At 39.9% G+C, this 26,194-nt stretch overlaps 1 protein-coding gene across 1 annotated transcript in view; it reads left to right on the top strand.

The window, feature by feature from the left end:
• DNAH7 (dynein axonemal heavy chain 7) overlaps positions 1 to 26,194 on the top strand; it is a 287,995-nt gene that overhangs the window by 85,168 nt on the left and 176,633 nt on the right. Inside the window, exons 21-27 of the mRNA XM_037913207.2 lie at positions 2,160 to 2,300; positions 13,184 to 13,396; positions 18,728 to 18,837; positions 19,834 to 20,002; positions 21,388 to 21,490; positions 21,604 to 21,731; positions 24,067 to 24,279. Of these exons, the coding sequence (XP_037769135.1) occupies positions 2,160 to 2,300; positions 13,184 to 13,396; positions 18,728 to 18,837; positions 19,834 to 20,002; positions 21,388 to 21,490; positions 21,604 to 21,731; positions 24,067 to 24,279 (1,077 nt within the window). The remainder of the gene's footprint in view (positions 1 to 2,159; positions 2,301 to 13,183; positions 13,397 to 18,727; positions 18,838 to 19,833; positions 20,003 to 21,387; positions 21,491 to 21,603; positions 21,732 to 24,066; positions 24,280 to 26,194) is intronic.

Raw genomic sequence — 26,194 nt, 5'->3', positions numbered from 1 at the left:
TTCCCCAAAACTGAGCAGCACTGATAGGGAAGCAGACTTTCAGCCCTGATCTCTCCATCCCAACAGAGCAGGGGAAATTGCTCACCTCTGTGGCACCATCCTGCCTACAACAGACCTATGGAGAGCTCTCAGCTGGGTCAGGAATCTGTTGTGGAAAGAATGGGGCTGGAAGTGTGGACATAGTCTGTAACTCTGAGGCCCCTCGAGAATCTAGTGTAAAGTCAAGGCAGCTGGTTCTATTAACTTTTCACTACTCTCCCTCTGGCCTAGGAATTTTCCTTTGAAGGGGGTTCCAGAGGCAACGCAAGCTAAGGATTCCTTGGCAGCACAACTCTAATGGATCCCTGCAGTATGAGCACCATAGAGAGGGTAGGGAAGGTTATAGGGTCAGCACAAAAGCCCAGAGGATAAGTGTGGATGAACCTAGCCACCTGTGGATTCCTGAGATTCACAGGATTTGGCTGCAAAACTTCTTCCAAATCTGCAAGATTGCACCTTCACCTAAAATGGAACACTTAAAGAAAAATTCCACAAGTAGGAACCTTGCAAAGTTTTCTTCTTCCAGATCCCTATCTTATGGATATGCAGAAGGTGTCAATTACTTCAGTGTATTTGTGGAAGTTTGTATACATTGTTTTTTGTGATTTTGTTATTGACTTCTCCATTTCTGTAGATGATATACAAGTAACTATTGTATAAGATGAAAACCTGTTTTGAATGGCTGCACCCCACTTGGGGGATCTTGGAAGATGGATAATGTAGATCAGAATATCTTAACAAACCTCATCATTTTCTCGGTGGAAGAACACTGAGTGTGCTGTCTCCTCAAATATATAGATTGTTCTACTTTTTGATTATGTGCATGTGTACACCTGGGCACAGGATCAATTCTTAATACGGGATCTTATTATTGGTTTTTAAACAATTCTGTTATTCACTTCTAATTCACAAAGATTTCAGTTTTGGGTGCAGTATATGCTTAGTATGATGGACACATCTGTGTTCCCAACTTTTGTTTGTTACAGTCAGTATTCACATGAGAGAGAAAGAACTGCAGAAGATTTAGGATAAAATTAGTAATTCTCACACTGACTTTTCATTGTATAATTTAAATATAGTCATCTCTGAATCCCATCTAGCCACTCTTTTGCTTTATATTATTTTGAAATTCTCTTTGGTATCAACACATGATTTTTTTAAGGAAACTTATAACTGAAAGTTTTAGGTCAGTTTTTCACGTAGATTTAAATCTGTTAGTGGCTTGTTGGGGTTCTTTGAATGTTGAGCTTGGTTTTTACATTGACTTGAGTTCATATATTTTATTTAGATGAGCTAAATGTTAAGCTTGTCAAATCTATGGGCCAAATTCCGCCATTGGTTATGTTTTCGTTTCTATTGATGTCACTGGGACTTTTACAACTACAAAACTAATAACAGACTTTAGCTCAAATGCTTCATCATTTATCATTGCATTTGGTCTAGATCACTTGCAGAATGCTAAAAAATGTAAAGATTTAATCAGTAAAGGGCCTCAGCTTTGCTTGTAAGTTTTGTTGGTGGGGGGAAAAGCTATTGGCCTTGACTGTGATGTCCAGTGCAGCTACGTTGATTTCAGTTGGATTACTCTTGTGTAAATTAGAGGAGGATCAGGACCATTATTCCATTATTAGAAAAGAAGCTGACAGAGATAAGTCCAAATGAACCTCAACTTTGAACCTCTTCATTTTTTAGAATCGGGTTTGGGACTAAAATGTCCAGGCACAAATACCCCTTCAATTTTAGTTCTGTGTTGGATCTAAAATTGAAGGGGGAAGGGGCTTTTTTCCAGTTTTAGTTTGCAGTAAGAGCTGTTTTTGCGAGATGTTTGGTTCCTGATGGCAAAATCCAATGAGACTATCTAATGAAATTCCCACTATTAGGATCTTGGAAATTTTGTTGGATCAGTTGATTGGTTTCTTGAGGTTTCCACCATCATGGGCTGAAATTTTTAAAGACTTCTTGTGAGATTAATGTTATGGAACTGACTTGGACCTGAATCTTAGCTCTGATTTGGCTCTGACTCTCAACACTAAAGCCTATCCTAAACTAATTCAAGATCTGAATGCTGTCTGTGTGTCTTAACTCTACACTATGTTTCTCCCCCTCTCCCCCATGACTAGGTGATTGCAGAAGCAATTGAAGCCTATCCAAGAACTCTACGTATTAACTGGGTGAGGGACTGGCCTGGACAGACAGTTCTTTGTGTATCCCAGATTTTCTGGACTTCGGAGGTACAAAAATCTATTAGAAATGGCCAACAGGTAAACATTTGTTAAAGCTTATAAGAACAATTTAAGTTACTCTCACATAAAACTGGAGTAATACAGTGGTGAATTGGGTCCATGTTGTATAAACCAGTTGAGTTCAGAAATATTTGGATAGATATCCATTTGGGGAGTAATTATTATGTTTTGGAATATCCACTTGAAAGGTGTCCCTGAATTTTTACCCTGGGAGAATATGAAGGAAATATTTCTTCTCTACTATATGTAAAGATGCTTCAGAATTCAATCTGTAGTGGAATGGAGATTCTTCAACAACTGAACATATATCTCAGTGACATGTATGTGCCAGATATGTGCCATCAATAGCTATTAGCCAAGATGATCAGGGATGCAATCCCATGCTCAGGGTGACCCTAAATCTCTGACTGCCAAAAGCTGGGAGTGGAAGACAAGAGTGGATCACTCCAAATTTGCGTGGTACTGTACACTCACCCCAAAGCTCTGGTTTAGGCCACTGTCAGTGACAGGATACTAGGCAAGTTGGACTATGGTCTAACCAAGTACGGCAGCTCTCATGTTCTTTATGTTCTAGATTCTCAGGTGGTGTAAATTGGCATAGTTTTATGATCTGGCATTACTTGTCTCTAATTTAAAGTGTTTAGTACTTGTTCAAGCTACGACGTGGGACCAGCAAAGTGGATCTGAACTACCCTCAACTTTGGGAAAGTTTAGATCAGAACTTGTGACCTGGGTCCATCAATGGGGGGAAGGTTGCTTAAGGCATTGAACTAGGATTCAGTATATGTAATTTTGTTGACCAGCTTCTCTCCTCAGACATCACTAATGGGTTAAAGACTCCCAACTGGAATTCAGAGGTGGTCTAATGTTTGTGTAGGCTCCAGAACAAAATCCCAACCTTCAGCTCAGGTCACCAGATTTTCTGACTCCAATGATGGAACAAGGTGGTGGCTCAATTTCTCCCAACCATTTTGATTTATAACTTTAATTTGTATTGATTTTTGTGCAATAACAACTTATTATCTTTCTTTCTTTTGCTTCCCTCCTGAATCCGGTATTTGGGAGGATGGTGGTTTCAACCACCTGGGTCCACTACTGTAGTGTCTTGTCTCCAGAATCCCTTGCTCCACTCAGTCATGGCAGACCACCCTGGCTTAACCAGGAGATCTTCAATGATCTAATACAAATAAAAAAGAGTGGAAAAGTGGAAAGTAAGCCAAATTACAAAGGATGAATATAAACAAATAACACAAGTATGTAGAGACAAAATTAGAAAGGCCAAGGCACAAAATGAGATCAAACTAGCTAGAGACATAAAGGCTAACAAGAAAATATTCTACAAGTACATTAGAAGGAAGAGGAAGACCAAGGACAAGGAGGCAATTACTCAATGAGGGTGGAAAAATAACAACAGAAAATGTGGAAATGGCAGAGGTGCTTAATGACTTCTTTGTTTCGGTTTTCACCAAGAAGGGTGGCGGTGATTGGACGTTGAACATAGTGAATGCCAATGAAAATGAGGTAGGATCAGAGGCTAAAATAGGGAAAGAACAAGTTAAAAATTACTTAGGCAAGTTACATGTCTTCAAGTCACCAGGGTCATGCATCCTAGAATACTCAAGGAGCTGACTGAGGAGATATTGGAGCCATTAGTGATTATTTCTGAAAAGTCGTGGAAGACGTGAGAGATTCCAGAAACATGGAAGAGGGCAAATATAGTGCCAATCTATAAAAAGGGAAATAAGGACAATCCGGGAAATTACAGACCAGTCAGCTTAACTTCTGTACCTGGAAAGATAATGGAGCAAATAATTAAGCAATCAATTTGCAAATATCTAGACGATAATAAGGTGATAAGTAACAGTCAGCATGGATTTATCAAGAACAAATCATGTCAAACGAACCTGATAGCTTTCTTTGACAGGGTAAGAAGCCTTGTGGATGGCGGGGAAGCATTAGACGTGGTATATCCTAACTTTAGTAAAGCTTTTGATACTGTCTCGCATGACCTTCTCATAAACAAACTAGGAAAATGCAACCTAGATGGAGCTACTATAAGATGGGTGCATAATTGGTTGGAAAACTGTTCCCAGAGAGTAGTTATCAGTGGTTCACAGTCATGCTGGAAGGGCATAATGAATGGGGTCCCGCAGGGATCAGTTCTGGGTCCAGTTCTGTTCAATATCTTCATCAATGATTAGGTAATGGCATAGAGAATACACTTTTAAAGTTTGCAGATGATACTAAGCTAGGAGGGGCTGCAAGAGCTTTGGAGGATAGGATTAAAATTCAAAATGACTGGACAAACTGGAGAAATGATCTGAGGTAAATAGGATGAAATTCAATAAGGACAAACTCAAAGTACTTCTCTTAGGAAGGAACAATCAGTTGCACACATAAAAATGGGAAACGACTGCCTAGGAAGGAGTACTGCGGAAAGGGATCTGGGGGTCATAGTGTACCACAAGGTAGATATGAGTCAACAGTATAACACTGTTGCAAAAAAAGTGAACATCATTCTGGGATGTATTAGCAGGAGAGTTGTAAGCAAGACATGAGAAGTAATTCTTCTGCTCTACTCCGTGCTGATTAGGTCTTAACTAGAGAATTGTGTTCAGTTCTGGGTGACACATTTCAGGAAAAATGTGGACAAATAGGAAAAAATCCAGAGAAGAGCAACAAAAATGATTCAAGGTCTAGAAAACATGACCTATGAGTGAAGATTGAAAAAAATGGGTTTGTTCAGTCTGGAAAAGAGAAGACTGAGAGGGGACATGATAACAGTTTTCAAATACATAAAAGGTTGTTACAAGGAGGAGGGAGAAAATTGTTCTTCTTAACCTCTGAGGATAGGTCAAGAAGCAAGGGGCTTAAATTTCAGCAAGGGAGGCTTAGGTTGGACATTAGGAAAAACTTCCTAACTGCCAGGGTGGTTAAGCACTGCAATAAATTGCCTAGGGAAGTTGTGGAATCTCCATCATTGGAGATTTTTAAGAGCAGGTTAGACAAACACCTATCAGAGATGTTCTAGATAATACTTAGTCCTGCCATGAGTGCAGGGGACTGGACTAGATGACCTCTCGAGGTCCCTTCCAGTCCTATGATTCTATCCTACAAACACTGGGCTAAAGTTAAACACTATTCCCTATGTGAGGCAGCACTTACAGGCCCTAAAGAGGGCAAATTACACCCTATTGTTCACAGTTAACTGACCTTAGCACTGCCAGGACATGGAGCTCTGAGTTTGGCCAGCATGTTGGATTCATCTCTTAGGTCCTGAGGAGCCACGACTCCTGTGCAGAAAAACCCAATCAAGAGCCTCTGAACATTTCAGGAGAGAATTCTGAGGATAAGCATGACTCTATCCAGCCAGCTCAGGGGACAGGTCCTGCAATAGACTTGAGCTGGAGTGGTAAAACCCTCTGAAACGATCCAAAATTCACTTCTATGACGTCCTAACTCAGGTTGCTATGTAATAGGAATTATTCCTATCTAGCTTTCAGTGCAAGGACCCTTTCTCCACCTGGAAAAGAAGCTCAGATTCTGAAAGGTGGGAAAGGGTCCACTTTTCCACTCCTCCCTTGAACCACAGGCTGGCTCCATCTTAAAGCATAAGGAGCACTTTCAGTCAATCTGTGACCTGGATAGATGCATATGAAGATTCCATTACCCAGAAAGTTGCACTGTTGTGGGATTACAGAATGGTCGGAGAGAAATCATTTCCTGTGTTCAGAATGACTGGAGATGTATTAAGTAAAGCCTTGAGTGGTACTAGGTTGCAGTGAAAGCAGAACAGCAGTCCTTTGATCACTAGTAATACCAAGGGTATCGAATTAGAAATGATTGCCATTGCAGAGTGAAACATCTGGAGCAGGAGTATCCCATGGAACCTAGATAAAATTTCCTCCAAATGAACGCATTCTCAACATGACAAAGGGAAAAATATAATTTGTATACAAGAGCTAACAATTCCTGTATAAGATCCTTAATTCTGATCCACCCTCCACATCCAGAATCTTCAGATATGGCTGGTAGTAGTCACAGCAACGCACAGGTCACAAGCTGTGCATCTAGACAACATGCCAATCAGTGTCCTGTCCAGAGAAACAGACCATTCATAACTAGACAGGATTCATAGCCATAAGTTCAAAATCAAGACGAGCTTGTGAACCCAATGCAGAGCATTGGTTGACCAGAGGTCAAATCAGGCATGGCCCTGGTCATAATTTTACCATCATGGTAAAATTTTGTAAAGTTCCAATACTTCATTTAATCAGTCATTTCATGACAGTGGTCATCCATAGCTAATTATCTATAATGGGTGGATTGCTGGTGCTATGTATCAGCATTATTCTCTGGGTGGGTTTCTCAAAAATGCTTCTGCAAAAATTCCGTCTGAGAACATGGAACCACGCTTGATGCAATGCAAGATTAAAAGTAGTTTTTAGATCACATCTGAATGCCCCTTTGTAGACCGGTAAGTACAAACATGCTGAAAGCCAACCCAATTTGCACTCTATACCAGCTCACTATTGAAGCAAGCCTTGCAGGATCGGAAGCATACTTGGAAGACAAATGTCAAAAATCTCAATGTCAAAAATACTTTAGCTGTCAAAGTGAACTATATCAGTGGCATGTCTGAACAGAACAAAACAAAAAACCAAAAGGAAACCCATAAATGTGGCCATATGAGATTGGACTTTGATCCTTCGAGTTCAATATCCTGTCTAGGACAGGGGACAGTACCAGCTGCATCAGAAGCAGATGCAAGAAACCACATAGTGGGCAATTATGTTGCTCACTTTGTATTTGCTAGACAGCAAAGGAACCCACATTTCACCTGCAGAAAAGACCAGACCTCTTCAAGGAGGGTACTCCTTCATCTGGACCAGGAACACCTACAGTTAACAGCATCAGTAGAGATGTGTAGTTCAGCAAGTATTCTCCTTTAGCCTTTGATACATTTTGGTATCTAGAGAGACCTCAACCAGTAAATTAATTGATCTAGTCAAATTAATGTTTGACTGTGCCTAGTCAAATTGATGTTTCTGGTGGGAGGAAGATAGAAAACTCTCTGGGGCAAGGACTAAGTCTTTATTTGTTCAGTGCCGAGAATAATGGGGCCTTGACCCCTGGATGCTACCACAATACAAATCTAATATTAATCACAAAGTTCTGGTGATTTCACCTACAATAGAGTTTCTCCAAAATGGTTGATTGAAGTCCTACAATGAAGCACCATAAAACATGGGTAACAGTCCTAGTGGTGTTCTGTAGGAAGGCACATCAGACTTCGCATCTGAGTATCTTCAAATGCCAAGGTTTATTTAAATTGCACATTAGATAAGTCTATGGGTCGCCTTTCTTGTTGCCATTACCTTTGAAAGGCAGTGTTAGGAATTTGTTCCCCTATCTATGCAAGAACCACATTGCTCTTGTCATGAGGAAAAGGTTATTTTTATAGCTCCAGAAACCTTTCTGTTCAAGATAAATTCCTCTTTCTGCAATTCCAGGGAAATAGTTTTCTCATAATTTTGTTCTAAGCCTTGGTATTCCTTTAGAAGGTTGTGACATAAATAGGTATTCCTAGTGCTATAAAGATATATCTGAAGTATATGGCGTACACATGCCAATTGTACCCTGTTCATCTCATTCTACCCCAAATACCAAAGCCTGAAAGTGACTGCAGGTAAGATGTTAAAATCCTAGCACCAGTGGGCATGCTAGGAATCTGGAAAACTATTCACAGAAGTCCTTAGAGGGTTTGTGGGGAAAGTGTATGAACCTCATCCGAGAAAGATTTGCAAACCAAGTTTCTATTCTTCTGCAGCGGCATCCTTTGGTAATAAGATTGTACTAGGTTGGCTGCCACATAATTCCTTGCTATATATGGGGGGAATTTCCATTCCTGCCTATTATTCTATTCTAATAATTAAAACTCTGCTTATCTCACACCCTGCACACTTCTGTGATTCACTGTTCACTACTTCCCATTAGTGATGAATGAGAAGAGGTGTGCAAGAGAATGAGAAATTTCTAACCTATAATTTTCTTTCTGTTAGCAATGTCTCTCCTCATTCGACCCGCCCTACTAGTCTGGTAAATTACCAGAATACAAATTGAATTTTTTCTTTAAAGGGAGATTTAGGGAAATCTTGTCTTCAGATTAATTAAGACATTATATCAAGTTGTCTTAATGCTAATAATTATTTGCTGGAATGTTTTTACAGCTTTGGAAGAACTCTTCAATTGCCCTGTGTTGAAGGCCAGGGCTTAGTGTTAGAGCCACTGGCAATGATATTGGCCCGCCTCTAAATTCCACTGGTGGGATATATTACATATTAGTGATGAAGGAGGACAGAAGCTGCTAACAACAAATTATCAGTTAAGAAATTTCGCAGGTCCATACTCAGGTCTGCCATAGATTTGATGCTCAGGCAGGGTGGGTGAGATAATATCTTTTATAGTACCTCACCCACTTTGTCTCTCTAATATCCTGTGACTGATGTGGCTACAACTACACTGCATGCTTAGGCAAGTCATTTGACCTCTCTTTGGGTTTGTGTACATGGTGCTTTTGTCTGCACCAGCAGGGGTGTCAATTTTAATCAGCACTAGCATGTCAGGCATTAACTGGCCTATGTGAACCGGGCTGGTGCACACTGAATCATAGAATCACAGAATATCAGGGTTAGAAGGTGTCATAAATATAAAGGGAAGGGTAAACACCTTTAAAATCCCTCCTGGCCAGAGGAAAAACCCTTTCACCTGTAAAGGGTTAAGAAGCTAGGATAACCTCACTGGCACCTGACCAAAATGACCAATGAGGAGACAAGATACTTTCAAAAGCTGGAGGGAGGGAGAAACAAAGGGTCTGTCTGTGTGATGCTTTTGCCGGGGACAGAACAGGAATGGAGTCTTAGAACTTAGTAAGTAATCTAGCTAGATATGCGTTAGATTATGATTTCTTTAAATGGCTGAGAAAATAAGCTGTGCCGAATAGAATGGATATTTCTGTCTTTGTGTCTTTTTGTAACTTAAGGTTTTGCCTAGAGGGATTCTCTATGTTTTGAATCTAATTACCCTGTAAGATATTTACCATCCTGATTTTACAGAGGTGATTCTTTTTACTGTTTCTTCTATTAAAATTCTTCTTGTATGAAACTGAATGCTTTTTTTCATTGTTCTTAAGATCCAAGGGTTTGGGTCTGTGTTCACCTATGCAAATTGGTGAGGATTTTTATCAAACCTTCTCCAGGAAGGGGGGTGCAAGGTTTTAGGGGGATTTTGGGGGGAAAGACGTTTCCAAACAACGCTTTCTCAAAAATAAACCCGGTTAGACGTTTGGTGGTGGCAGTGGAAGTCCAAGGGCAAACGGTAAAATAGTTTGTACCTTGGGGAAGTTTTAACCTAAGCTGGTAAAAGTAAGCTTAGGAGGTTTTCATGTAAGTCCCCACATCTGTACCCGAGAGTTCAGAGTGGGGAAGGAACCTTGACAGAAGGGACCTCAGGAAGTCATCTAGTCCAGCCCCCTGCTCAAAGCAGGACCAATCCCCAACTAAATCATCCCAACCAGGGCTTTGTCAAGCCAGACCTTAAAAACCTCTGAGGAAGAAGATTCCACCACCTCCCTAGGTAACCCATTCCAGTGCTTCACCACCCTCGTAGTGAAAAACTTTTTCCTAATATCCAACCTAGACCTCCCCCACTGCAACTTGAGACCATTACTCCTCGTTATCTGGTACCACTGAGAACAGTCTAGATCCATCCTCTTTGGAACCCCCTTTCAGGTAGTTGAAAGCAGCTATCAAATCCCCCCTCATTCTTCTCTTCTGCAGACTAAATAATCCCAGTTCCCTCAGCGTCTCCTCATAAGTCATGTGCTCCAGCCCCCTAATCATTTTATATTCTCTAGTTTATGTTAATGTACTGTTTGAAAGGCACGCTAGTGTTGACTGATGCACTGTGTAGACAAGTCCTTTGTCTCAATTTCCCATCTGTAAAACTGAGATAATACTTTCATACCTCACGGGGATGTTGTGAGGATAAATCCAGTAATAATTATGAAGATAATTATGGTGTTATTAGCCATAGTAAAACCTCTACAAAAATAATAAAATAAATAAAATCTCTCTAACAGGCCAAAATGAAATACTGATTCCTATCATCCCCTGACCTTTGGAGATGTTTGTATTTGGATCAGAATCTGGATCTAAATTTTGCGATCCTATGGCTGGGGACAAATTTTATCTCACATAGCTATGTGCAATTCCTATTGATTTCTGCTGTTGAGGCCAGAATTGGGCCCTTACTAGTGCAACAACTGAGAATTCGTAGCTGATAATTTTTCACAAAAAAATAAAGCATTATACATTTTCTAGTATGTATTTCTTTTAGGAATTTTTAATATGTGCTGCAAAAATCTCCTCTGTTACATATACATTCAAAACTTGTCTCTGTGAATATTAATACAGCTCTATAACTTTGAAACTATTAACAACAAAAAGATGACAACTTTGCATTATATTAATCATTGATCTTTTTTTTCTAGAATTACTTTGGTGATTTGTGGGGAAAAATCATAATCTTCACAGCTTTTGGTATATAAGAGAACAAACTTATTTCTTGAAACTTTCTTGTGACCATAACTTTAACATGTTAAAGGGACATTGCCAACTTGAATTCATTTTTAAATGGATTAATTAAAAAAATGATGTTTCATATAGAGCACCTTTTAAAAGTATATCCTGAAATTAAAATAAAGAACCAATTAAGTGTCAAGAACTTACATGTTAAATACTGTTCTAAATAAGAGTGTTTTCCTCAGCTGGGGCCTTAATTAGAGCTGGCCTGAAAATGGAAATACCTTCCCATGTAAAATTCCAGTTCTGAAAAATTTCATCTTGAACTGGGACAAAAAAAATCAAGAAAAATTCTTTTTCAGGAGACCAAAACCAGAATGTTTTCAGCTTTTGGGCTGATGGGTCAGAAATTTAAGTGAAACTGACATCTTCCAGCCTGGCTTCTGGAGAGGAGAGGCAAAGAGCCAGAATGTTCAGCCTCCCTGGCCTGGAGCTGGGGGGGAGAAGAAATTTTTCTTTTTGCAAAAAGGGCATTTTCTGTCAAAATTATTCTGATGAAAAATTCTCGACCAGCAGAAGCCTTAATGTTTACTAACTCCTCTTTAGCAAGAAAGACACGAACTCTGTAGAGGAGAAACAGTGGCACTGACTAAGACTAAAGTTTATTTAACTAAAAAAAAGGAAGAAAATATTTTCTCCTCATTAGCTACTTTTAGTTACAGACATCGTAGTTGTTACTTGTATCTATGGTAGGTAAAAAATTTGCAGACACAAATGTGATTTTCTGGTTGATAATGTTAACTTTTGAGAGAGGGCTTGGCATTTTCATAATATAAAAACTACAAAATGAAAAGGACCATTTCTTATATCCATGGGAGAAAATAATAGATGCTCTTGTACTTCTAGTAATATATTTTGGTCTTTTACATATTGTATGTAGTCCCTTTCTTAATGTGTGGCTCAAGGCTCCTTCCTGGTACTTACTGCTTGAGTTCTCCATTCCCCTCACGTGGGTTGGGTCATGGTTCCTTTTTTTGTGAATGCCTGATCCATCCACTCAGGGTGACTCCTCACTGTGCCCAAGACACAAGGGGTGTTTTCCCTTGGGAAAATAAATTATGCTACCACTGCTGGCAAGGCGTATACAGCCCAGTACATGAAAAACAATAAAGTACTTTAATACAAACCCCAGCAAATGCATGACATACCCAAAAATAACAGTATAACAAAGGAGTGGCTTTACTGGGAACAGGAAAATAGGATCTGGGGAAGGAAAGGGTCAGGGTTAACTAATAAATCATTAACAAATCAACCTATTCTCCACCTCCCAATACTCACAACTCTTCCCAGCCCCCAGATCCACCCATCACTTTCCCAAGCAGATGGTATGCTGAGGATGAGTCCTGAGATGAGTGCTGCAGCTCTGTAAATGTCGGCCGGATTAAACAGAAAGGGCCTCCTTACTATGTCTTCACCCCGCGTGGGGCAGGATCCTCTCCTAGCTCCATGATCTGGAGTCTTTCATAGGTCTCAGCTGGCCCTCGCTAGTCAGTGTTGGATCAGACCATTGCCACTCTGGATGTTGGTCTCTGCAGGGCTGGAACTGCCTGGCCCGTGCGCTAGATCCCACAGCAGTTCAGGCTCCCTTTGTGGGGCATGGGAATTAATTGGAGAGTCTGTGAGCTGTTCTTTTCTCTCTCAGTTCCCCCTCAAAGCTCAAACTGAAACTAAAGCTAGTCTCTTTGGGTACATCTAGACTACAATTAAAAGCCCATGGCTAGTCCATGCCAGCTGACTTGGGCTCAGGCTAAGGGGCTGTTTAATTGCAGTGTAGATGTGCAGACTCAGTCAGGAGCCTGAGCTCTGGAACCCTCCTGCTTGCGGGATCCCAGAAACCAGTCTCCTGCCCATCATTGATTCAGCAAACTGCTTGTTCATGTCATCCACTATAGAATCTCCATAGTAGCCTCAGCAGGAGCTTCTAGTTCATTCTGCTCACAGCCCTGACTCCAAGCAAGCTGGGAAATAGTGTCAGAGAGCTTTGGTACCCATTATTGTTGAAGATCCTAGGGTAGGACCCACTAGAGGCTCAGTCCAGAGTTCCAGGAGATTGCAAAGTCCAAGTGAGGGTTACATGTATTTTAAAAGTAGAGTTTAAAAGCAAGTAACAATCTCATGTGAAATATACCAGTGAAAATTTGTACTATTACTCTTTGTCAGAGTACATCTTAAAAACACAAAATTCATGGTAAAATAAGCAGAATTTGTGGTAGTTCCTTAGATTAACAATGTAATCTATTCATTTTTTAATTCTCTCAGGCACTCGAGGATTATCTGGAACAGAATACTAGACAGATTGATGACATTGTTACCTTGGTGCGAGGAAAGCTGTCTAAGCAGAATCGAGTGACTCTTGGAGCACTTGTTGTGCTGGATGTTCATGCTAGGGATGTTCTTGCATCTCTAGTAAGCAAGAAAGTCAGTGATGAAAGTGACTTTGAATGGTTAAGTCAGCTTAGGTACTACTGGGAGGTAAGTAATGTCACTGAATCCTATTAGAAGAGAATTTCTGTTCACAGCTTTTCAATTTGTGCTTGCTTGCTGACACAGGTAATAGTTACACTAATATGAGAATTTTTGCTGATAACAAAATGTATCTGTCCAATCATTCTGCCGATTGCAAGATAAAATGGTCAGTAGCCATAAATATATGATTTTAATTAAAATTACTTTTTTCATCACTGTTGACTGTCAGTGCACTTGCTGAATCTGCAGGTTTAGAGATAAAAACTAATTTGGTCTAATAGTATAGTTTGATTCCCTGACACTGCTGGCTAGGTAGAGAACTTTTTAGTGATCTTAAGTTTTGAGTTAAGGGCTTTAGTCTGACTTATCAAGATTTCTGTATTATGAGAATGCACATTACACTTCTTGGCAAAGGTCTAAATATTTGTCTCAGATGCCATGTTTTTAAACATTATTTTTATCAGGAGGAGATGTTCCAATATAAGAGCAGCTTGTATCAGTAATTAGAGAAATCTGTTGGGAACAGTTGTTACTAGAAGACTAGAATCAGTATACTGGCCTTGTCCAGAAGATGTACTAAAGTATTTTTCGAAATGCCAGTTGGACATGTAAACATGGACTGTTTTGAGCTGCAATAAGATGTATGAATGCACTGTACTGTTACAAATTAAGTCAATAATAATCTATAAGGATTGATGAGTTTTCATGGCTTTGAATTATTTAATAAATAAAGAGATCTCAGATAACTTATTTTGATCAAGTTTTTTAGGTAATGATTAGTCAGGGCATAACAGAAAGGAGGTATACGTTACCAAAGTGTGCTGAACCAATCCTTGCAGCAGATGACAGTCAGGTATAGTGCTGTCAGGTTGCTTATTTGCTTACAACTTGGCACTTTTATACCTAAGTTGTTTACAGTTTCATTCTCATTATTTCCTCTTTTTCACATACAGACATATCTTTTGTAGTATCTTTCCTAGTTTTCTGTTACATTTCATACATTTCCAGCTGCATAATAAACATCTGTTTTAGCTCAAGCTCCTGTTTAGTTATGTGGTTAGTACCTTGCTAAAAACATTTATTTCTTGCAAAAATATTCCAAAGATTACTACAACTTTTTTGATAAGTTTAGCAAGCTAGTATTTTTTACCTTGTCTTAGCATGACCTCAGAGCATTATGGGACTCTGGCTGGCAGGCATGCTATAAGGACTTATAGGTCAACAGTACTAATGCTGTTTCCGCTGTTGGGATGATAAAATCATGTGCATTGCGAACGTTTATTGTTTCATTTTTAATTAGAGAAATTTGTATATAATAGAAAAAAATCTAGCTGCATCTTATTTTTGTGTAGGTCGTTTAACGTCTATCAGTTACCACTACTCACGTGAGTCATATTTGAGCTATTGTCCTAGAGCAGTTGTCAAACATTTTCATACTGTGGCATGTAACTGCAGATAGCTCTTATGGGTTCACCTCCTAAACGTGACCCTATACTGTGGTAACTACATTGTTTGGTTTTATGAATAAGTAGTATTATGGTAAAATTAAAGGGACATTGTGAAATAATTTATTTTAGTGCAGTTTTACATCTCCATATTTTGTATCTGTACTATTTATTTCTTCTCTCTAGCCGTGAAACTTTACATTTATTGTTACTGAATCTCACCCATTGCCAATGGTTCTCACAGAAGTAATTTCTCCCAGGCATGTTTTATTTTTTGTGTTTGCTACCCTCCATTTTGGTATTCTCCAGAAGTTGGGCACTGCTGAATATATTTCAAAGAAACATCTGACAGAGACATACGTGAAACAGGGTGCAGAGAAGGGCTGGTTTTGAGTTTAGTTCATTGAAAAACTGCTTAACATTCTGAGAACCCTGAACAATGGAAGAATCCTTATTGCATGAAAACTGACAGATACAACACAATTGTGATCAAAATAGCTTTGGGGACTACATAGATCTGCTCCTTAGCCAACATTTTGAGAACCACTTGTGCCCCTGTTGACCCATGTTGGCAACAGAGCGGGTGTCAAGGTTCTTTCCCCACTCTGAACTCTAGGGAACAGATGTGGGGACCTGCATGAAAACCCCCTAAGCTTATTTTTACCATCTTAGATTAAAACTTCCCCAAGGTACAAACTATTTTCCTTTTCCCCTTGGACTTTATTGCCGCCACCACCAAGCGTCTAACAGATATATAACTGGGAAAGAGCCCTCTTGGAAACATCTTTCCCCCCAAAATCCTCCCCAAACCCTACACCCCCTTTTATGGGGAAGGCTTGATAAAAATCCTCACCAATTTGCGTAGGTGAACACAGACCCAAACGCTTGGATCTTAAGAACAATGAAAAAAGCAATCAGATTCTTAAAAGAAGAATTTTAATAGAAGAAAAGTAAAAGAATCACCTCTGTAAAATCAGGACGGTAAATACCTTACAGGGTAATCAGATTCAAAACATAGAGAATCCCTCTAGGCAAAACCTTAAGTTACAAAAAGACACAAAAACAGGAGTATACATTCCATTCAGCACAGCTTATTTTCTCAGCCATTTAAAGAAATCATAATCTAACGCATATCTAGCTAGATTACTTACTAAGTTCTAAGACTCCATTCCTGTTCTGTCCCCGGCAAAAGCATCACACAGACAGACCCTTTGTTTCTCCCTCCCTCCAGCTTTGAAAGTATCTTGTCTCCTCATTGATCATTTTGGTCAGGTGCCAGCGAGGTTATCCTAGCTTCTTAACCCTTTACAGGTGAAAGGGTTTTTCCTCTGGCCAGGAGGGATTTTAAAGGTGTTTACCCTTCCTTTTATATTTATGACAGCGGGGTACACAATTAAAAGTCTGTACCCACGGACATGCTTAGACATGCCCAGATGGGCATGTTCTCTTCTGATTGGCATCTTCACACTATTTTGCTGAAGAGGGACATGTGTAGTCTCTGCTGAAAGTTAAGAACTTGCTGGTTGTCATGGTTATTGTAGGATGTATGTATGTAAAATATTTTAAGAATTATGTCACATGTAGAATATTATGTTCCAAAGCTGCTGGAAGTGAAACTGGTCACTTGAGGTGGCATGGCTTTCAGTGCTAATGCAATCAAGTTTGAGAAAAATTGACCTCTTTTGACCCAGCCTAGCCAAATGTTGGCAATCTGGACAAAATGGTGGCTTGGGCCTTTACAAATCACAAAAGAGCCCAAGCAAAAGATCTTGAATAGGGAGACCATCGGGGTGAACTAAAGTTAACAAAATGCCATGGTTATGAAAAAAGACAAAAGGTATGGAACTGTATAATAGGAGAAAGGAGGGCACAAGATGGCATCCATTATGGAGACAACACTGTCAGTGTGTGTGTTTCATGAAAAGTGGATCCCAGCTCTCTTGATTGGACAAGCTTTATAGGGACCATTAGGTGAGAAATACCTTATTAGACAGTAAAGAAACTTGTTAATAAGTATAGGCTCTAGTTTTATGTTTTCCTTTAATCTGTAACCATATGTTTCCAGTCCTTATACAGTAACTCCTCACTTAAGGTTGTCCCGGTTAACGTTGTTTCGTTGTTATGTTGCTGATCAATTAGAGAACGTGCTTGTTTAAAGTTGTGCAATGCTCCCTTATAGCGTTGTTTGGCAGTTGTTTGCTTTGTCCACTGCTTGTAGAAAGAGCAGCCCGTTGGAGCTAGCTGGTGGGGGCTTGGAACCAGGGTGGACTGGCAGCCCCACTATCAGCTCCCTGCTCCCCTAAGTTCCCTGTGCGGCAGCCACCCGGCAGGCTATCAGTTACTGGCAGTTCAGCTGTCCTTCCCCTCACTGCCATGTGCTGCTCCTGCCTTCTGCCTTGGAGCTGCTCCCTGGAGCCTCCTGCTCGCTGTGCAGAGGGGTGGGGGAAAGAGGGGTGCTAATGTCAGGGTGTCCTCCTCCACCCGGCTCCTGCCCCCCCGCTTACCCCATCACCATAGAGGAGGGGTGGGGGACACGATGGGGCTCAGGATGGAGGGAGCTTGCTGGCAGCAGCTGGTGTCTCAACTTGCTGATCTACTTAAGAAGACCAGGTACTTAGGGTGGGGTCAGCATACTTAAAGGGGCAATGCACATCTTTCTCTCTCTCACACACAGGGTGTGTGTCTCTGTCTGCCATGCTGTCTCCCCTCCATCCATTTGTGCTGCCTTGTAGAGTGTGAGGCTACATTAACAACAATGGGTTAACCCTTGAGAGCTCAGCCGAGTGCTAGTTCATCATTTAGCGGTAAGGCATTCCCCGGGAAATATCCCATCCTCTGACTTCACCACCTCAACCAAGCTTCACAATCATCATTGCTGTATACAGTATTAAATTTTTTTTTTAAAACTTACTCTGTGTGTCTGTGTATATATATATATATATTCTTATGGGGACATTGGATTTTCTTGACATCGTTTCGCTTAAAGTCGCATTTTTCAGGATCATAACTACAACGTTAAGCGAGGAGTTACTGTATTTGCTTCTGTTTGAATCTTTATCTTAAGCTTTGTCAGATAAACTTCTGTTTGGTTCTTCTATACACATGACTAAGTTCTGTGTGTTAAGGAGAGTGCTGAACTAATGAGACTGGTGAATTGGGGGGCATGGATTCCATGGAGTCAGCAAATCTGTGTGTATTGTGGATGTCCAGAAGTTGTGGACCTGGACAGTCAAGTGCAACAAAGTGAAATGTACACATAGGTTGGAGTGGCCTGTGCCTCAAGGCCAGAGCAGAGCTCTGGTGGCTAACTATCTCCATAGATTTAGCTACAGGTTGTCTCTGTTCTGACCTAAGGACTTACTTAGGGAGCCTAAGGGCTGGGGTTGGGGGGTGGAAATTGCTAGCCTGCAGCGGAAAAGAGCGGGGCTTGCAAAACCTGGAGTGGCAGTGCTTGTGTTGCCAGCAGCTAGTAGTTTTGGACATGTTTTCCCTGGTGGGTACAGACACCCAAGGCTTCCTCATGCTGTAAACAGGAGGTGGTGATTCATCCTCTATTCGTAGTTAACCCTGAAAGTGTCACACTACTGTCTGTCTTTAAATTTATTAATTAGAATTATTGTAGTACCTAGATGCCCCAATCAATATTGGGCCTCCATGATGCCATTTGCTGTGTAAAGAAATAAGAGAAAATCACTGTCCCGAAGAGATTTTTGCTTAGAGGATCAAGAGATGAAAGCCTACTCATCTCATTTATATACCATAAGCCATGTGATTTGCTCAGTAGTTGTTTCTAATAGCAGCATGCCAAGCTAAACGTTTAAAGAATAATCCTGATTAGTTATATTTATTTTAGTTTCCTGTACTACATAAAATATATATTTTGTTCCCATAGGAAGGACATCTACAAACAAAGATGATCAATGCTGGTTTGAAATATGGGTATGAGTATCTTGGCAATACCCCAAGATTGGTTATTACTCCACTTACAGACAGATGCTACAGGTAAAACCACAAATTAGTGAATGTGTTAGGGACATGAATTTATGTTACTGAAATAATTTAATTGAGTCCTCAGAATAGATGTCTGCCACAATGAAATGGATAATTCTACTTTATTACTTGTTTCTATTGTTCTTTTAGGCATGATGATATGGTATGCTTTTTGATTATTTATTAGATTAGGGTATGTGTTAATTTTTTATTGTGATATAATTGACATTTTGGGAAAACTTAATTATCTATAGATTTCTGTTTTAAAGAACAGATGTGCTCACAAAAGTAACTATAAAAATGGCAGTTTCTCATTGAACATGTTTCCTTTATGGCTTCAGGTAATTTCTGCTTGGACATAGGTGCTCTGATACCACTGTGATGAGAGCCATATAAGTACTTAGATAGGGGTTTTACTGAACAAAAAATGTTTTTACTACTGTAAGTATTTCAGAGCAAATACCTGCTAAGGTGGAGTGTGTTAGATGCTGTTCTGCCTCATAAATCAAAAACAAAATCATGTGCTAAATTTTGACTGAGGTGCTTTTTTTATCGGTGATGCAGCTATCTTTTCAGACCCCAGTGTAGTTTAAAGTGTCACTAGTTTGAAATCCTATTTTAAATTGTAAACTGAACAAACGTGAGATTAAATCAATATTCTAATCCATTGGTGTAATTTATTACATCACTTTTCTGTCTGTAGCCCCATTTGATATTACAGGAGTGAGATTTTGGAAAGTGACTAGAAAGAAGCAGTATTTTGGACTCTGGGTAAATTACTTCATGTATGACTGACTAGTATTGGTGACTGCTGGTACTGTAGTAAAAAATATTTTGGGAGGAAATCCAGTAGAATTTGTTGAATATGGATATACAGACATTGAACAGCAGTTTTTAAAGTTTCCTGTAAATGCTGGAATAGCTGGAAAAATGACATGTGTTACCAATGCTAGTAAGGAAAATGGCACACTTTTATCAACCTTTTTTTTTTTTTTTTTTTAATTTCAGAACCCTGTTTGGAGCACTTCACCTTCATCTAGGAGGTGCCCCTGAAGGTCCTGCTGGAACTGGAAAAACTGAAACTACGAAAGACTTAGCAAAGGCTGTAGCGAAGCAATGTGTGGTTTTTAATTGTTCTGATGGATTGGATTACCTTGCATTAGGAAAATTCTTTAAGGTTTGGATTAATCATTAGGGCTGGATTTTCGTTTACACTAAGGCCTCTTTATTTCACTCTGGCATGTGAAATGGCGTAGAACATATATAACCTATACTAGGGTTATATAAATAAATCTATAAATATAAGAAACCTGTGGTTTCCAAAGTTCACCCTGGCAAAAGTTCATCCAAATTTGTCTGAAACATTGGTGCTTGACTAGAATAATCTATCCATAATGAAAAAACAAAATGCTGTGTTTAAAATGTGAAAAGTAAAACATATTAAATTACAGAAAAATATTTAGAGAGGGTGAAATTTACCACAGCGTGTGCTGCAGAACCCCTGTATTAGCATCTTTGGAAGATATTGCATATATTGGGAGGGGTTTCTGTCTTGGCTCCAAATAGGTCAGTAAAGAATGGATCATGGGGGAAAGGGCAAATGAATCCAGTTACACATATTCTGTAGCGTGGCATCCCTGCATAGGTATGTAAAGGGATCGTGACATTTACTCTTGCTTCAAAAAAGTAATGGTTGCCAAGGAGGAGTGCATTGTTGCCAACCCACTAACTGAGGGCCTGGGAATGAATTTCAGCCCTGTAGTTTCTTGATTTGTCCATATTACTCAGGTTTTATGAGAGAGAGTGTGAATGTCATCCAAAATTAATGACTTTTTCTTTCGGATCCTTGCTACTGTTATCCATATCTTAGTCATTTCAAAATTAGATTACTGAAATACACTCAAATCGACTGCAGACTGAAGCTGGTGCAGAATGCCACATCCCCCTTATTATATGAAGTATGTCATCTGGACCACATTCCACCAGTATTCTGGGACCTGCATTAGCAGCTTATTGGTCTCCAGGTGGAGTTTAGGGTGTTTGGGGTTTTTTGACCTACAAAACCCTGAATGGCCAGGGGGAATGGGACCTCTTTGATTGAGAGAATGCCTCTCTCTCCATACCACGGTGCCAGCTGGAGTCAGTGGAGGCATTTGATTTGAAGCTCTCCTGTTAGAAATAAGAGGGTGTCTGCAGGCATATTGTTGTCCATATAGGCTCATTGGAGTTGAAACTTGCTTCCTTGTCTGAAATAGTCAAAATGTGCTGACCTTCAGGATATCCATCTATTTGATAGGTGTTTGGGTTAAATTGGGATATTATTTTATTTTGTTGTTTTGAGTTATTGGCTGATAAATTAATATATTTTACACTGTAATGCTTCTGGAAAATGTTCCTATATGAGTTGTGAGTTTGGTTAGTTGCTAACATGCCCAAAGCTTGAGTATAGTCATCTTTTGTATATTAAATGTAAATACATATTTTTCATTATTCAGTTATCACTGTTACATTGAAAATAAATAATGAATATGAATTAATAGTTTGTCTGTTATACCCTTCCAGGGTTTGTTATCTTGTGGAGCCTGGGCTTGCTTTGATGAATTTAACAGAATTGATTTGGAAGTACTTTCTGTTGTTGCTCAACAAATTCTTACTATCCAGAGAGGTAATCTATTGCTTCAGTCACATCTTCTATGCTAAATATGAATAAAATAAAGAGTAAGAAAAAGTAGTATTTGACTAGTAACTACAATTACATTAATTTTCGTTTGTCCATAGGTATCAATTCAGGGTCTGACTTACTAGTATTTGAAGGAACTGAACTGAAACTAAATCCCACGTGTGCTGTCTTTATAACCATGAATCCAGGTTATGCTGGGCGTTCAGAGCTTCCAGATAATCTTAAGGTACTGTAGAAAGTAGTTAGAATAACTATTAAACTTTTAGTTTTATTAATTTTTGAAGTTAATACAGAAGAAATAATGCTCTCATCAAATACATACATTACTGAGAATATTTAATCAAATCAACCTTTACTGCTCTAAACTCAATATTCAAACCAATTATTATTATCTCCTCTCATGAAGAGGAACAAAAAAGAAAAATTAGCCTGAAGACAGTGCAATAATTAGAAAAATTGCCAATGTCAAGAGGTAGTTTTAAGAGAAGGATCTAACACGTACAGTTAGTAGAAAATGGGGGATCCATTTTCATGAATATTTTGGTGTTTTTGAGAAAAAAAGTTTTCTCTCAAAGCACAACAAAACATCAAAATCATGACATTTCAATGGAAAAGGATTTCAAGAATATTCTGCTTCAGGAGAGCCAAAATGAAATTTTTCAGCTTCCCAGCTGCCCTCTAGGAAGGTATCAATTTCACTTGTGAAATTCATCCCCAGCTCTGGAGACCTGGAGAGGGTTGCTGCCCATCCCCCAGAGCAAGTGGGGAGGCAGGGAAGCAGAGCTGCTGGCATTGTGCCTCTCCATGGCTGGGAGCAAGATGGGAGATAAGGAGGCAGACTGCCCTGGTGCTGAGCCTCTCCATGGCCAGAACAAGGGGGCAGGTGGAGAGGCAGAGTGCCCAGCACTGTGCCTCTTCCTCCCTAGGAGCAGGGCGCTAAGGTGGGAGGTGGAGAGATCTGCCTGTGTTTTGACAAAAGTTTGTTGAATCGCTTATATATTTAGTGAAACATTTTCTTTTATTGAATTGGTGTTTTCTAGTGCAATGATGTTTTGTCGTAAATTTTACAACTTGCTGTGCTAACAGCCCTTTTGAATACGAAACAGAATATTTAAAGGAAATTGCTGCATTTTTTTCTCAGCCCAGAATGCTGAAAGTTCAGAAAGTAAAAGGAACACTTCATATCTCATAAGTTGTGAAAAATATTTATAAATAATGAGTTTTAAATTGGTTATTGCTGGTGATTGTTACTTGTTGAAAGGTAACTTGATTTGTTGTACAGGAAGCCAGAGTGTTTGATGTGAGAAATTGCAAACCAGTTTCTATCCAGCTTTAATATCAAGTTAAGAATCAGAATTAATTGTACTGTTTACTATTTTTCAAATAGCTTGATTTCTAAACATAAACAGACATATTCTTACTTTGAATATGGATGCACAACTACCACTGAAGTCTGTGGGAGCCAGTTGTGAAACCCCCATTGAAGTCAAGGGGAGTTTTGCTGTTGACATCATTGGGGGTCAGTATTTCAGCCCAAGTGTTCTTCTCTGAAGCAAAAAGATATGAATGTTAAAGTAAGAGAAAAATCTTATTGTGCATTTTACTGATGGTTTCACAAATAATGTCATTGTAACATGTCACATTCTAAAAGCTACCTAGGAATGTGGAACTCCTCTATTGAGCCATCTTAAAATCTGGTGTTAGCAAGTACCCAGGTGATATATAGGTTAGTACAAGAGGAGTTGGAGTGTCTCTCTGAGGATCAGAGCAATTCCTACAGGAACCCTAGGAATTGGCAAATCCAGGGAGAAAACTGAGGCTTATGTTTTGTTACTGTAATTTGAGTTACTGTTATATGCAGCGTTTGTAGATTCTTTTCAAAACAGGATAGGGCCTTTATATGGTTACATGAGGTGTTAGGATGGGATGAAAAAAAATGACCCTCTGTACAGAAATGGAAAGTGAAAGATGTCCTGAAATGGCTGGCAGAACAGCAAAAACAGCAGTAAGTTCATGCTATATCAACAGGTCTTGATGCTATTTAGGAAGAAACAGCAATAATATCAGTAAACCCAGGCTACAGCCCAACTATGATTTCAGCAACCGTTCTGGCAACAGCTGCTTCAAAGCTTATTAAGCCACTTGCACCAAGATTTCAGTCATTCCTTCTGCAGCTTTGTGGTATTTTTTGTGCTTTTCTGGTTTATGTTGAATAAAAAAACCTTACAAAAATGAATTTTCACTCTGACATTAGGCATCTGTAAATATTTATGGAAAGTAATAAAACATATAGTATAGTCATTGACTTACTGATACTGGAATTTAATTGGATGCCATTGTAATGAAAGATTTCAGAGTAGCAGCCGTGTTAGTCTGTATCCGGAAAAAGAACAGGAGTACTTGTGGCACCTTAGAGACTAACAAATTTATTAGAGCATAAGCTTTTGTGGGCTACAATGAAATAATGAAATCATTTTATGCATGTGTAAAAGAAGTTATACAAAGTATTGCGATACTGTATGTCACTGTGGCTGATGTGATTTTTAATGTTTATTTAATAGGCTCTCTTTAGAACAGTAGCTATGATGGTTCCTGATTATGCCATGATTGCAGAAATTGTCTTGTATTCTTGTGGTTTTGTTACTGCTCGACCTCTGTCAGTGAAAATTGTAGCTACATATCGTCTATGTTCAGAGCAATTGTCTTCCCAGCATCATTATGATTATGGAATGAGAGCTGTAAAGTCAGTGCTTACTGCAGCTGGTAACTTGAAGGTAAAAGATTTCTTACATTTTCTTTGGTATCCAGTATTTTAATCAGAAAAGTTTGTTTCATGTTCGTAGCAGAAGAATTTGTTCACACTGTTCCATACATTTTCAAATAGATATTTGTTTTTTTCCATATGAGTCCTGTTAGTATCAGTCATATAAATAGCTAAATCGCTGTTTGACTCTGAAAATTTAGGGGTGAGAGTGTATATTACAGGGCACAATTTAACTTGCTGTGAGCATTCCAGGGACTAATCACTTTTTGATGTCCATGTCATAACTAATGAGAATTACATATTGATTGAAAGCAAAATACATTCCTGTGTAACTGTAGTCAGGCTTTGTCTATGGCTATGCTAGCTGCTGTCCTTGCAAATTTCATGGACCTTTGTCCATGCACAATGAACTTGTCCCATGACAGCAATTCAAGGTGTACTAGCTCAGTCCACTTTTGGGTGGTTCTTTTACCTCCTGTGCATACAGGAGACTTTAACCAATCTTCCACTGACTTGGTGAGGTATTGGGGAGTGAGGCTTGATTCTATTCTATTCAATGCTATGTAGGTTCTTATCCTGCCCACTTCGCCGTAGTATCTGAGCACCTTCCAGTAGTGCATTAAGCAATGTGACTAACATCTACTACATGTGGGTTTGATCTCGCTCGCATCCTCATTCCAAGGGGAGAGCTGTGTGTGCAGTGTAGAGTTTTGTTCTTCTTTGAGTGCTTGCTTATCTCCATTCCACATTAGGCATGTGTGCGCTGCATGCACTGTTGCAGGAGATTTTTCCCTTAGTGCTCTCTGTTGGGCTGGCTCTAGCACCTTCTAGAGCCACATGCTCATATGCCATTATAAAGAATGTCACCGGCCTTGCTCCCCCTCAGTTCCTTCTTACTGCCTGTGATGGTTGCTGGAACAACCCCTCTTGCTTTGGCCAGGCTTCTTCCCAGTGATTTTTGGACTCTGTTTCTTAGTTTTTGTTTTAAACATAGTTTTAGTATATATAGATATTGTAGTTAGTTGTAGTGTAAATAGTTATTGTATATAGTTAGTCCCTGTCGTTGAAAGACTCTCTTCACTCCAGGGGCCAGGTATGCCCCAGTCCCCGGCTTCAAACCTTGTGCCTTCTGTGGCAAACCTATGTCCGTGACCCACACTCCAGTTCCTTGAAATGCTTGAGAGAAACTCACGTGAGGGACAAGTGCCAGATCTGTCACAAGGACTTTAGACCCTACACTAAAACAGATAGAGAGTTATGGCTCGAGACTATCCTAATGAAGGCCGCTCTCAGACCAGCCTCAGAGCAAAGCCACTCTGATTCTGCACTGAGCACTTCAGCTTTGGTGTGAAGTGCTCCTCTGGCACCACACACTTCCCGACCGCATTCACCATCTCCAGTGCCAAGGAAAAAGCACAAGAAGTAGTGCACAGAGAGAGGGCGCTTGATGGTACAGGAAAAGGACAAGCATGGGGAAGGCAGCACAGTGCGACCCACTCCGGGCCACTCCACCACCCCTGGTGTCATGGTGGCACCGTTGAGTCCATCCAGAGCATGAGTTCGGTGCAGGACCCTCTGCTGACACCTGGAAGCCACCACAGTACCAGCGGCTTGACTGTCCCTTCGACCCCAGAGACCTTTGCAGTGGCCGGGGACTTACTGTCACTCCTAGTCTCCCTGAATTTGATGGGACAGCCACTGACTCCAATGACAGAAACAGGAAGGAGCAGGGAATCTCAAGTTCTTTCCTGGCATCAGGTCCATTGGCACCTTCTAGAGCAAACTGGCCCTGATCTCGTTGTTGTCATGATGGTCTCTGGTCCGCCCCCTGGACCCTCGATACCGTAGGGAGGCAGAGAGGGGTATTCCTCCACCGTGGTCAGCAGGGGAGGATTCCTTGTTGGAGTCAGAAGGGAATCCCTACA

The sequence above is a fragment of the Chelonia mydas genome, chromosome 11 (assembly GCF_015237465.2).
Source record: "Chelonia mydas isolate rCheMyd1 chromosome 11, rCheMyd1.pri.v2, whole genome shotgun sequence".
Lineage (NCBI taxonomy): Eukaryota > Metazoa > Chordata > Testudines > Cheloniidae > Chelonia > Chelonia mydas.
This window is presented reverse-complemented; position numbering and strand designations above follow the sequence as displayed.